The sequence below is a fragment of the Ursus maritimus genome, unplaced genomic scaffold (assembly GCF_017311325.1).
Source record: "Ursus maritimus isolate PB19 unplaced genomic scaffold, ASM1731132v1 scaffold_17, whole genome shotgun sequence".
In the NCBI taxonomy this organism is placed as follows: Eukaryota; Metazoa; Chordata; class Mammalia; order Carnivora; family Ursidae; genus Ursus; species Ursus maritimus.
The window spans coordinates 31,045,639-31,059,098 of record NW_024424119.1 but is presented as its reverse complement, the minus strand read 5'-3'; the positions used below and the strand labels follow the sequence as shown (position 1 = coordinate 31,059,098).

Genomic DNA, 13,460 nt, shown 5'->3' with positions numbered 1-13,460 from the left:
CTTCAAAACAGATCAAGATCTGACCTTCACTGCTACCACCTCAGGCTAAACCATCATCACTTTTTGTCTGGGAGTTGGAAACAGCCCCCTAACTGGTCTTTCTGCCACTGCTCTCTCTTCAGCTCGTTCTCAACACAGCACTGTGGTGATCCTGTTAAAATGCAAGTCATGTCATATTGCGTCATCGCTCAAAATCCACCGATGGCTTTCCACCTCATGCAGAGAAGAAACAAAGTCCTCACAATGACCCGCAACGTGCTATTTCCCGAACTCCCACTACCCATTCATTTTCTCTCACTTTATCTTAAACTCTTACGCCCCTCACTCCTGTAGGTGTTCCTCAAGCAATAGACATGACCCCACTTTAAGAAAGCTGGACTCAGTGCTCCCTCTACAAGGAATGTTCTATCTAGATCTCCTCCTTCTGGTTAGCTCCTTCCCTTTCTTCTGCTCTTTACCTCCTTTGCTGGCCTCCTCAGTTTAAAATTTCATCTCACTGTCACCAACCCAGACACATCTTATCTCCGTACTCTGCTTTATTTTTCCTCCTTTGCACTTAGCAGCTCTAATACCCCATACATAGTGCCTATTTATCACATTTATTCTGTCTCCTTCAGTAGAATATAAGGTGCATAGATTTGTGTCTGTTTTGTTCACTACTATATCCCCTAGCCCCTAGCACAGTGCCTGGCATACACTACTATTGAATGAATCAATGATTGAATGGGTGATGTGTTGTTTTTTTAACATCTTTGTTAATTTGTTTTGGTGAATAAGAAAATCCTTTAATTAGCATGTCAAATTTTGTGTGCAAATGTGGCTTCTAAAATGTATCTTAAATGTATTAAACCTGATCTTGCTTATACTGTGAACTGTCTCAACAGTTTTTACATAATTTGCAAAGTATACATTTTATCTTGGCTCCTATACAAATCAACACATATACTTAATTAGTGAGATAATTGGGAGCTTTTACTAAAGTGATAAGTTACCTCAATGCAAATTAACTAATGAGCTTCATTCTTTTGAGCAGAGTGGTATCTTGGGAGGTGTGCTGATAAAAAACATAGATACCTGACTGCTTTGTTAAACACTCCACAGGAAAGGCACGGTGCTCAAGTAGGTTTTCACTCTCAGCGCAAGATCCAAGCCCTTATCACGCATGACAAAGCTATTGTAATATTCTTCTAAGTGGTCACCTGGTCACCATCTCTTCCTTCCTATGTACACAGCGTACCTGTTTCCAGATCAAGATTACTAATGCACACCTCTGCTTGTATCATTACTCTGCTCAGAAATTTTCATGGGTCCCTTCTCCTATTAAATAAAATCCAATCTCATAAAATGGACATGTAAAGCCTCTACAGTTTCATTGCGATCTGCTTTTCCTATGTTATTTTCTCGTATTTTTCTACCCGGCTCTCCCGTTGGATTTTTGTGCTTCCTACCTCTTGTTATATTTTCCACCTCCTTACCTTTCCTCATAACATTCTTGAAGCTGGAAGGTTTATTTAGAGTTCATTTCCAGGCTAGAGCCGTAGTGCGATCAACACAGAGTGTGGTGATATTATTGGTCCCTGTGACCCAGGGAAATTTTAAATTTCTATTAAAAGAATTTAAGATCGCTTTTCTCCTTTTTATACCCACATTGCTATATGGGCTTACCCTGAGCTGATATTCAACTAAATACTCCAGGACTTATTTACGTGACCTTCCATCAAGCCGAGTTTCACACATCCTTAGTGTGGTTTGTGGACGAAATGCAACCCTGTGCATTTGGTGCCTTAAAATCACTACTTTTCTTTTTGAAGACTATGTCTCTCCTGACGATGCCATCGTTTCTCCACTTACACGGCTATTACCTTAGCTCTTGCCACCTTAAGCCCCTTATGAAACAAGCAGAGAGAGAAGGAGGGAAGGAGCATCATTCTTCACATAGGAAAGTGCGCGCAGCCCCCTCCTCCTTCCAAACCATTTTCTATATAGCTAACAGAGAGGGAAAACCCTTTTTAAAATCAAATCTGATGGTCATGTCCTTCCCCAGATAAAATTCCCTCAATGGCTCCCCATTCGTTACCTTCATCATAATCTCAGACCTTTAGAAATTCGTTTCCCACTTTTATCTGCAGCCTTATTTCTCACCGCATTTCATCCTGCGCTCTGTCTCTGGCTTTTACGCACACGTCTCCCTGGGTTGAGAGTATTAGTCCCCAGCTTCTCTTCCTGGCTGTTTTTTCCTGCAGGCTCAACTCTGGCACCTCCTCCTCTAAGAACCCTTCCCTGTCTCGTCTGCAGTAGAATGTGCAGGAGCCCTTAGTCTCTGTCCCAGTGGCACCCAGATTTACCTCTGTCATGACTTTTTGATTGCCTCTTTGCTTTTCTCTCTCCCCATCAGAAGACTTTCACATCCTTGAGAACAAGTGTGTCTTTCACCTCTGTAACTCTAATGTTAAGAACGGTATTTGCATCAGTTTCTCTTGTCAATAAATTTATTCCTGATTTTTCGTTTTCTTGTTCATCCAAGAAGAATCCAGGCAGAATTAAAAGGAACATGGTAGAAACTGATTGGAGCAAAAGTGAGATTTCCAGCCGTTTCATCAGTGGGCATTTAAACTTTGCTTATGCGTTGTCATCACATTACAAAGAATACATAGTGAAGGTGACTATAACTAAAAGCTATCAATGAGATTATTTTAATTTACCTTCTCTGTAGAACTGAAAATAAAATAGACCAAAATCATCTGTCATAAATGGGGATTCTCTGAGACCCAATTTCTTGGTGCCAATTGTATAGTGAAAGAAACACTGGGTTTTCTGGTCTGGGAAAATCAAAGACATTTAGATCCTGATAGATTTACACTTCTGTGACAAATGGATGCCTGAGAGACAACTGATGGTCCTGCAGTCACCACCATCTTGGATGTTTTTGAACATCATTAATGAGAAATAAGTTCTACTGGAATGAAGGAGTTACGTAATCTCTGAAAGATTTCTGAAATGATTCAAGTATATATTTTTGCAGTGGTAGTCCTTCAAGGGTCCATCCAGTTAAAAATCTATAATAATCAAGTCCCAGATATTCTTAAAATAGTGAAGGGTTTCTCTTTCTACAACTACAACTTTACTGATCACCAAATTGAGCAAATGAAATTAACCTATTTATTACAAACCATTTTGTTCCCTAGGCTATGTCAGTGTGTGTGTGTGTGTGTGTGTGTGAGGGGGGGGGGAGAGGGAGAGAGAACACATCTAATAGTAGATTGCTTATTAGAAGCACAATTGTAGACACTCTTCCTTTATAGTACCTAGGTAATTATCAATTGATTAATCTCTATATTTTAATGATTTGGTTCCCTACTTCTCTAAAGAAGCATAAAGCTATTTTAAAATCTAAGATAACTGAGACTTCATTACTTGTTGCAAAATAGAATTCATTTTAAGTGGTAGAGAGTCCCACTGGGGAGTGCTAACATGAATAATTACCATTACATGCAATCTACCAAAATGAGCAGTTTCATTACATTTAGTGATAGGAGCATCTTCAAATGTGATTTACATTTATATCTCTAATGAAAATTAGTACATTCTTCACACATTTTGATTTTTCTATGTCCCTTCTGTGGCAGCATAACTTCTTACTACTTGTATTTGCATTTGTAAATTACTGAGTAATGTTGGTGGCAGGCAATGGATGAATGTGTTTTGCTGAGAGTCTAGACTTGTATCAGCTGATTCCTCAAAAAAAAAATTGTTACATTCCACTTTCATTGTAATTCCTTTTAATTTAAAATGTGTCTTGAATACCCTCTATGAGTTTCTCATAATGCAATACTTTGTATCTCCAACTAGAGAAGTTCTGTTAGAGATTAGGGAAAAGTGACCTGGGGACAGCCTTGATTGAAAAAAACTTGAATGACATTGAGTAATAGGTACCATATCTGAAACATCTGTTCTAGGTCAAAAGGTAGGGTATATACTTTACATGCATTATTTCCAGGCCTTGTCATGGAGGCAGTATTATTTCCCCCATTTTGCTGAAGACAAAACCAAGGACAATGCTAGAAGGTAGCTGAACCAAAATCCAAATAGAGGCGTGTCTTATGTCAACATCTAGGCTTTTCTTTGGACACAGGCCATAATTAACAGTAAGAAAGTACCACAAGTTTGTATGTTACCTCATATTGCCTTATCTTCCCAGACACTGACCAAGCATTTCCTGCCTTGCGCATATCAGAACATATATTTGACAGTGCCTGGCTCCCTTGATTAGGAATCAGTATAGCATTCAGTTGGTAATTTTCCTTTCTTTGACTTGGGCAGAGAAGCTCTCTCCAGAACCAGAGCCAATTGTTTTTCTCTAATGACTTATAGAGGGAGGGTAGCCTAAGGCTATCCTGAGATCTGCAAGTCTATTTCTCATCTTTTCCTTTGTTCCATGGATGATATCCAACGGGCTGCTTTGACTGGCCTTATGGGGACAGATGTGTTGATTGTTTCCACTGTGAAAAAAGACACACTGAAAGTAAGATGAAGCTATTTTCTGGAATTATGAATGCAATTTTTAAGCAATTATAAAAGGATAGGCATACTTACTAAAACTCATTCCTTGCATCAAAAATAATATTTACTGAGCTGATTTCATTGCAATTGAATAGAGTGAACAGTAGAAATGAAACATGTTAAAGATGCTGAGAACGTCCATAGCTTGGAAAGTTGTGAGAATATATAATTAACAGTTTATAACAGGAAACAACACATCCCTTAACTAGGAATAAAGAGATACGAAGTAAGACAAAGAGTCACGCACCTAACCCAGATGTTAGAACCTAAGAGGGAGATCTCATTTGCTCAATGAAATAAGACTCTTCTCTTAGAAAGAGTCCAAGTTATTAATTCCGGAGGAAATTATAGGCAATACGTTTAAAAAAAAATTAGAGTTTCTTTTAATTAAGGCAGAGAAGCAAAGATGAGCACTCCTTCCTGTCTTTGGCCTCCCCTGTCTTCCTTACTTTTTGCCTTTGCTCCTCTTTGCCAGGTTTCTAGCCAACACCACTTTCAGAGGCCTCAGTGGTTCCATCAAAGTAAAAGGTTCCACTATCATCAGCTCAGAAAACAACTTTTTCATCTGGAATCTGCAACATGACCCCATGGGAAAGCCAATGTGGACCCGTTTGGGCAGATGGCAAGGGGGCAAGATTGTCATGGACTATGGAATATGGCCAGAGCAGGCCCAGAGGCACAAAACCCACTTCCAGTACCCAAGTAAACTACACTTGAGAGTGGTTACCCTGATCGAGCATCCATTTGTCTTCACACGGGAGGTAGACGATGAAGGCTTGTGCCCTGCTGGCCAACTCTGTCTAAACCCCATGACTAATGACTCCTCTGTATTGGACAGCCTTTTTAACAGCCTCCATAGCAGTAATGATACAGTGCCCATCAAATTCAAGAAGTGCTGCTATGGATATTGCATTGATCTGCTGGAAAAGCTAGCGGAAGACATGAACTTTGACTTTGACCTCTATATTGTTGGGGATGGCAAGTATGGAGCCTGGAAAAATGGGCACTGGACTGGGCTGGTGGGTGATCTCCTGAGTGGGTCGGCCCACCTGGCAGTCACTTCCTTCAGCATCAATACTGCACGAAGCCAGGTGATAGATTTCACCAGTCCTTTCTTTTCCACCAGCTTGGGCATCTTAGTGAGGACCCGAGACACAGCAGCTCCCATTGGAGCCTTCATGTGGCCACTCCACTGGACAATGTGGCTAGGGATTTTTGTGGCTCTGCACATCACTGCCATCTTCCTCACTCTGTATGAATGGAAGAGCCCCTTTGGCATGACTCCCAAGGGACGAAATAGAAGTAAAGTCTTCTCCTTCTCTTCAGCCTTGAATGTCTGTTATGCCCTCTTGTTTGGTAGAACATCAGCCATCAAACCCCCAAAATGCTGGACCGGCAGGTTTCTAATGAACCTTTGGGCCATTTTCTGTATGTTTTGCCTTTCTACATACACGGCAAACTTGGCTGCTGTCATGGTAGGTGAGAAGATCTATGAAGAGCTCTCTGGAATACATGATCCTAAGGTAATGCTTCATTTTACTCTAGCTTTCTTTACTGTCCATTGTAAATCCATATATTGTGTCTTATGCTGTAGTATGTTGATGTTCTTTCATCTAACACAGTATTCTCTCAGCCGTCTCTAGAGACCAGGAGCTAAATTAAATATTTTATTGCTTTATTGAATGAAAAAAAGGAGTGAGGGGCTTTAGCGGGTATTTGTTCTAGAGAAAGTCTTTCTGCTGGGGACATCTGTTAGTAAGTTTTTCTCGTGTTATTTGTGCATCTGACAGAATGGTCATCAAGGAATAGACTTACAAAGTATTTTCACCCAAAGCAGACTTCAAAAACTGATTAATTACTTCTCCTGGGAATTAATGAAAATAAATAGCAGAATCCATATTTAAATTATAAAGAATCCTTTTTTTGCCATTAAAAAAGAGTAAAATGGAAAGAACTAACATTTTATCATAAACATCCAAAGCCAGATGCTAGAGAACACAATGGGCATAGAACAAGGAGTACCGAACAAACTGAGATGGCAAGATTAGCTAAAAACAGGGTGTCTTTATACAGTAAGGAAAGCCATACAGCTGGCCACTTCGTCTGAGGGTATGGTGCCAACAGTCCCATTATAATGTCCAGGAACAATCAAAAAAAGGGTATCTATTCTAGGCTGCCTTTGATGTCCTGGACATCTGACTCTAAGGGAAGAAGGGAGGAGTTGGTTGGAGTTCAGGTAAAACAGTGGTGATACTCAAGCAAGTAGATCCATGTCTGTGTTCTGTCTGGATTAAAACAGGACGCCTTTCAGTGACTAGGGGCACGGAGCACCTAGTCCAACCTAGTGGGAGTAGTGAGGAGGTGGTGTTGAGGCTCAAGGAAATTGGAATAAGGCCCAAGGGAGTACTACAGTCCTGCTGGGGAACAGAATTCAGATCCAGAGCAGAGGCGTGTTCCAATGCATACGACCCACCTAGGAGAGATTAGAGTAAGTTGCAATTCAGTGGGCATACCCGGGACACGCTGTGTTTAAAGCAACTTGAGCTCAGCTGAGCATTTCAAATAGGGAAACTCTCATCATGCCTTTTCAAATACCCCTTTTCACACTAAGTCTCAAGGTATTGAAACTTTACTATAAATTTCTATGAAACATTTAAAATTAATTTCATAGAGCATCAACATATAGGACATTCACAACTATCTTTAACAAATGATGAAGTGGCCCAGAGGGCTGGTGGCAGCTTTAGAGACTTCTAGTAAATGGTTTGGATTAAGGTATAAGGTCTGTTCTGCAAACAAATGAACATGAGAAACTTGACCCATAACTGCAGACCTCCTGGTAAGTGACATGAACCTCATGAAAAGGTTCAACACACAGTGGCTTACTGAGTAGGCGAGGATTGCATGGCCTTCTACAGAACACTTGGGGCTCAGGTTTTGAGCTGGAATCCAGTGAACACCAATAAGTCTGGCATAAATGGGTGTGTCACCCTAGAGAGAGATTTTCATGATGCTTCTGCATTCATGCTTTGCAGTGGTATTAGCAGCTGCTGTTTATTCTTTGCCCAAGTTGGCCTGTAGATCTCCCAAAGTTTCACTGTCTTGTTGGAGGCTTACCCAGATTTTTTACGTGAATCTTGCTAATGTGATGCTTAAATTAGAAACTCGAAGTGGAAACCATTCAATCCAGTCTAGTGCAAAAAACAATCTAATATATGCCTATTGTGAAGATTCTAGACCATTATCTAATGTAAAAAGGTGAACCCAATACTGACTAGAGTTTCATTAATCAAAACTGAAGATTGTCGGGGCGCCTGGGTAGCGCAGCAGTTAAGCGTCTGCCTTCGGCTCAGGGTGTGATCCCAGCGTTCTGGGATCGAGTCCCACATCAGGCTCCTCCGCTATGAGCCTGCTTCTTCCTCTCCCACTCCCCCTGCTTGTGTTCCCTCTCTCGCTGGCTGTCTCTATCTCTGTCGAATAAATAAATAAAATCTTTAAAAAAAAAAAAAACTGAAGATTGTCAACATTAAGTCATAGATGCTACATTTGAGAAACCCGTAGCAATGATTATTTTAGGGGATTAAATAGAAAACCATAAAGATAAACTGTACACAGCAGTAGCAGTAAAGCAGTTCTTTAAGCAAAAAGAGACAATCATTCAACCCCCAACTCCACATAGAATAAAAAGTGAAGTTTTTATAAATCTAACCCCACCCACAAGACAGAATGAGCAGAACTAGACAAAGTCAATTTTGTGTTACAGCTAGTAAGTTCTTAATGAAATGGGACAGGTATATAAAATACTTTCAGTTTGGGGCACCTGAGTGGCTCAGTCGGTTAAGTGTCTACCTTCAGCTCAGGTTATGGGTCCTGGGTTTGAGCCCCACATCGCTCTCCCCTGCTTGTGCTCTCTCTCTCACACTCTCTCTCTCTCAAATAAATAAATAAATAAAATCCTTAAAAAATAAATAAAATACTTTGAATTTGAGATAATAAACTAATTTCCAGTAAAGTTCCCCCCAGAATGTATGTTTCTCCCCCCCCCCATGTCATTTCTATGGTAAAGTCTCTCATTTATGGGTTTTTGTCATATAAAGATACCCAGATCATTTGACTAAGCAATACTTGACATCTGGACTTTGGACGAATAATGTTGGTGACAGAATTGTTCCATTTTCATGCAGATATGTGGTATTATGCAAATGACAGTGTCTTCACCCTCCCACAGAGAGATATGATTAAAATAATTTTCATACCCTTTCAGTCACTCAGCATTCATCCTTTAGTGTATTGCAGTTCTCACATGAGTGCTTTTCGGTCCTACCCATGCTAAATTCTTTAGGGGACCATCGTTTTTCTTACACTAATTGATGTAGAGAAATTCAGAGGTAAACAAGTCCGGGAGAGGAGAAAACAACTTAGAAAGTTGTAAACATGCTGAAGTTTAAAAACAGGAAATAGTATCAAAGTTCAAGGAAAGGGCAACCACCTTCCCCTTAGGACATCAAGGGAAGGCTTAATTAAGATAAAAATGTGTGCTTATTCTTGAAGAACACTCGGAAATCGGACACCCGTGTCAAGGGAGGAATGGTCATTCCAAGCAAAGGAACGGAATGAACTGCTTTGAGGTAGAAAGTGTAAGGCACAGTGAGGATATCTTGAGGAGTTCAATTCAGCCACAGCATATGTGCCATGAAAGGAAGGAGGTGAGATCCATGTCTAAAAGCTGAGTTCAGCGGAGATAACAGCAGCTCTTCGACATCAAGCTAAGACTAGTGAACTTTGTCTGACAGTGGAAATCTACTAACATTCTTCAACAATGGAACAGCAGAGTGCAACGGTATCCATTTAGGATGGTTGCTGTGGTGGCAGCATGTAAACCAGATTAGAAGAGAAAGACAGTGAACAGAAGTCGTAGCTATAGTCACTGATAGAAAGAAGACAGATGGAAGAAATCAGGTGGTGATCAAGTCCATAGGACTTGGCGATTAACTGAGTGTGAGAGGCAGCAAAGGGTCACCTTCAAAGTCACAGGCCGCAGTGTCTGAGATGCTGACACCATTCAAGGAAGCAGAGAAGGCAGTTTATGGACTGGAAAGTACAGTGATCAGTTCAGTTTCACACACAGCATTTTAAAATCTGTTTTGGCCATCCAGGGGAGATCCAGCAGGCGTTTGGAAGCCAGAGTTCAGGATTGAGAGTAGAGCTGGTGGGAACCCTGGCCAGAGAGGTAATCCTGTGTATTCAAGCCCTTGGAGAGTGTGAGATCCCCAAGGGAGAAGGTGGTAGGGAGAAAAATTGCTGTTTGAAAGAAAGCAGCAGGCATGAAGAAGTGCCATGGTGTTGGAGAACAGGATTTGTGGAGAGACAAGATAAAGAATAAGGAGATAAAGGTGCCCTGTAATAAAGTCACACAGACCCTTGACTGCCCCTCTCTCTATAGCTTGGATTTTTACTTTTTTGAGGTGAAGTTTGATATTATCGCATCTACCATGTCTAGCTTCTTGCCAGCAGTTATCAGAGGACAAAAGCCGATCAGCGCCCAACCAGGATTGTTAGTGCGCACTTGTGCCTCTGTGTGTGTGTGTGTATGTTTTATGTCTGATGAAAATGGGTTTATATGGTTTGCTTTTTCCTAGTATTTTTCCAAACTCCATTCAAATTCTCTTGAGGCATTTTAGTTTAAGTAAGTGAAAATATTTATGTAGAAGTCACAGATCTCTGGAGTTTTCTTGGGACATTTGTCAGCTGTGAGGTGAAAATCCCCCCAATCTGAACGAAAGGTGACATAATGGCATGTTGGTCACAGTCTGAAGATTCTTCCACCCCTGACTCACTCTCTGTCTTACTTCTTTTCATCTCCTTTCGTGCTCCTCGCTTGCTAGACATTAGGACAGCCCCCATGGTTCCATGCTGCCATTCTCATCCCAGTTCGAGTCCTCACAGCTCACTTCATTCACCTCAGTCTCCACATTAATGCTCGTGAACACCTGCCTTCTCTAATTCTTCTTTAGTTACCTCCGGATAATCTCCCCGTGCCTCCCCATTATGATTGTGTGTCTGAAACCTTTGAGAATCACACCTCACAGACTTTTCTAGAGGCACCTTATGAAGAAACGTGCTCCTAGGAATAGATGTCTTTAGCTCTTAAAGGCCATCTAAGCCCCCAGATCTGAAAAAGGGACTCCCCAAATTTCTATCTCCTCTTTCCTTAAAACTACTTTTCTGTTGCATATAGTATTTTTAATTATAATAATAGTGGGGTTTTTTGGAAATGGTTTATATTTCTAGCCCAAAAATTGGGCTACAGCTTTTCTTTGTTTTGTTTTTAATATCAGTCTTGGCATCCAAACGCCACCGGTAAAATATTCCTATGGGAAAACGTGTTTGGATGAAAACCTGTCAACTGAAAAAGTGAGGTTTGTGATCCATATTTATACACAGCCCATCAGTAAATTGAGTCCTGGCCACACAAGTGTTTGTAACCATGACGTTACATAACTTAGAGTGAATGTAATAGCACCATATTTCTTCTCGATCATAATTGTTTAGCATGCTGGCTATACATTTATCACAATTAATAAAACTGTTAAGGGCATATTTTATCACCATTTCAGAGTTGAGATTCACTGGCTTCAACCAACTACTTTGAATCAAATCAAATTAAAAGCAAAATGCTCACTAAGGAGGAGCCAAGGCAGATTGGAATACGTCTTTGTTTTACTGACAGGGGTCAGAGGGAGGAGATCATCTTGTCTCTGGCTGCTCCTACAGCTAACCCCAAGGAAGAGGGACTGGGCCGCTGTGCAGATGAAATTCAAGAGGATGGTTCTATCCTCACTTTAGTCTTTTTGCCAGAATAATTTATTTTACACTAAAAGTAATATATGTAGCTTCTCCTAGCCTCCCACCGACTCTTCTGGGAAGCAAGCTCCATGCTTCAAAGCGGGTGGGCTCTTGAACCATGAGACCATGAAAGCAAGAATCTATGAGTGATATATTTAATAGAGCTTATGTGGGTATTTCTCCGACATAAAACTAGCACTACTCATTACAGGCAATGCAGAAAATAGGGTGAAGTAGACAGATGGAAGCAAGCACCCACTGCCTCATCATCCAAAGCCATTTCCTCGTAGCATTTTGGGATGATTGACAGATGGATAGAAACCTAGAAACCACAGTATTATTTTTATCCAGCAAAGTCTTCATCTGGGTGTGTGATCTAAAGTGTAGACCTGGGCATTCTTAGAACCTCCCAGCCACTGACATTCTATCTGCAGAGATGTAAGATGAGATGAGAAAATCCCTTCATAAAGCACCAAGTACACCAAGAAATAAAGCTCCACCTCCCCTCATAGAGTTGAATTGACCCAGTTGATAGAACACATGAGCATTTGAAATGAGCTATTTGCTGATTTTAATGGACCTTCTAGTTCTTTTCTAGCTTCTCACATAAAATGCCCCCTTTAGCTCTGTGTGTCTAATTTAAAAAAAAAGTCAGCTCCTAGAGGGAATATGAGGCTAGTGTCATTTTTGTACAGGCAAATGATGGTGCTGCTTTAGAAAAACAATCCTCGTGAACGTTCAAGTAAATATTAAAAATGAAATAGAACTGCTGTGAAGGCAAGAGCAAACTTTAACCAGAAATCTTAAAGTAAAGGACACTCATAGCTCTAGTAGGAAATGATAAGCTTTTCCCAAAATAATAAAAACCACCTTTATTGATCTTCATATAACAGCATGTGGCTGCCCAATAAAACATTTGAATTCATGCAATAAAGGCTGGCCTTGAACAAAGGAAGGGTGCCAGAACTCGAAGGCAGACGAGACCGAACATGGAGCTGGAGGTGAGGGGAAAGGAAACTGAGCTACACCAAACCATTCATTCATTCTTTCTTTAATTCATCCGGTAACCACAGCTTCTGTTCCAGGCACCATGCTCGGGGGCTGAGAATTTAGCAGTGAGAAAACAGACACCGCCCTTGTGACATGGAGTTTAGTGGGAAAGAAAGACACTCATAAATCAGCTAATGATTTAAGCCGTGGTAAGTTCCTGTAGAAGAAAACACACCAGAATCTGAGAGCCTCACGGGAGACCTGATCCACTGTAGAATCAGAGAAGGCCCCCAGCCCAGCTAAGAATGCAAACGAGCTTATCCGGAGTCTCAGGGAGGGCGGGGCGGTTTTTAGAAGAGGGTGTGCAGAAGCCCGCAGACCGGAGGGAGAGAACTGCAGAGGTGGCCACTCCATCATGAGCTACGAGAGCCTGAAAAGCCAGAGAAAGGGGGACAAGAGTAGAACAATTAATAAGGTAAAGGACAGACGTTCTAGAGAGAAAATTTCTCAAAAGAAGAGAAAACCTGAGAAATGCTATAGTCTGAGAAGAGCTGCCCTTCCCATGGGCTCCATGTACTTCCAGCTAGAAAACTTCATAGGAGGCACATCCCATTCACTCTGGCAGCAAAAACTCTAATAGATCAGGGAAGTGTTCTCCATGAGAATTGCATTAGAATGCTTTCTAATGTACAAATCAGAAATGGTTTGGATATAAAAAAATGAATGCACTGATGGTTCTGTGTATGTTACACATACTAAAAACTATTGAATTACACACTTAAATGGGTGAACGTCTGGTATGTGAATTATAGCTCAGTAAGACTGTTTTGATCAATTATAAACAAATAAGCAAACTGCCATATTACTGAATTAGAAGACTGAATTTTTAAAGATGGTAGATTTCCCCTTGGTTAGTTAATAGGTGTGAAGCAATTCCAATGAAAATACCAAAGGACTTTTTTGTTGACTGGGGTGATAGTTGCTGAATCTTCTAAAAATATATATATTAAATTTAATCTTAAAAAAGAAGGTTCAAGGGATTTGTTCTTCTAGATGTATTTTTT

At 40.7% G+C, this 13,460-nt stretch overlaps 1 protein-coding gene across 1 annotated transcript in view; it reads left to right on the top strand.

Annotated features, from left to right (window-relative positions):
* GRIN3A (glutamate ionotropic receptor NMDA type subunit 3A) overlaps positions 1 to 13,460 on the top strand; it is a 140,716-nt gene that overhangs the window by 54,412 nt on the left and 72,844 nt on the right. Inside the window, exon 3 of the mRNA XM_008708024.2 lies at positions 5,036 to 6,083. Within this exon, the coding sequence (XP_008706246.2) occupies positions 5,036 to 6,083 (1,048 nt within the window). The remainder of the gene's footprint in view (positions 1 to 5,035; positions 6,084 to 13,460) is intronic.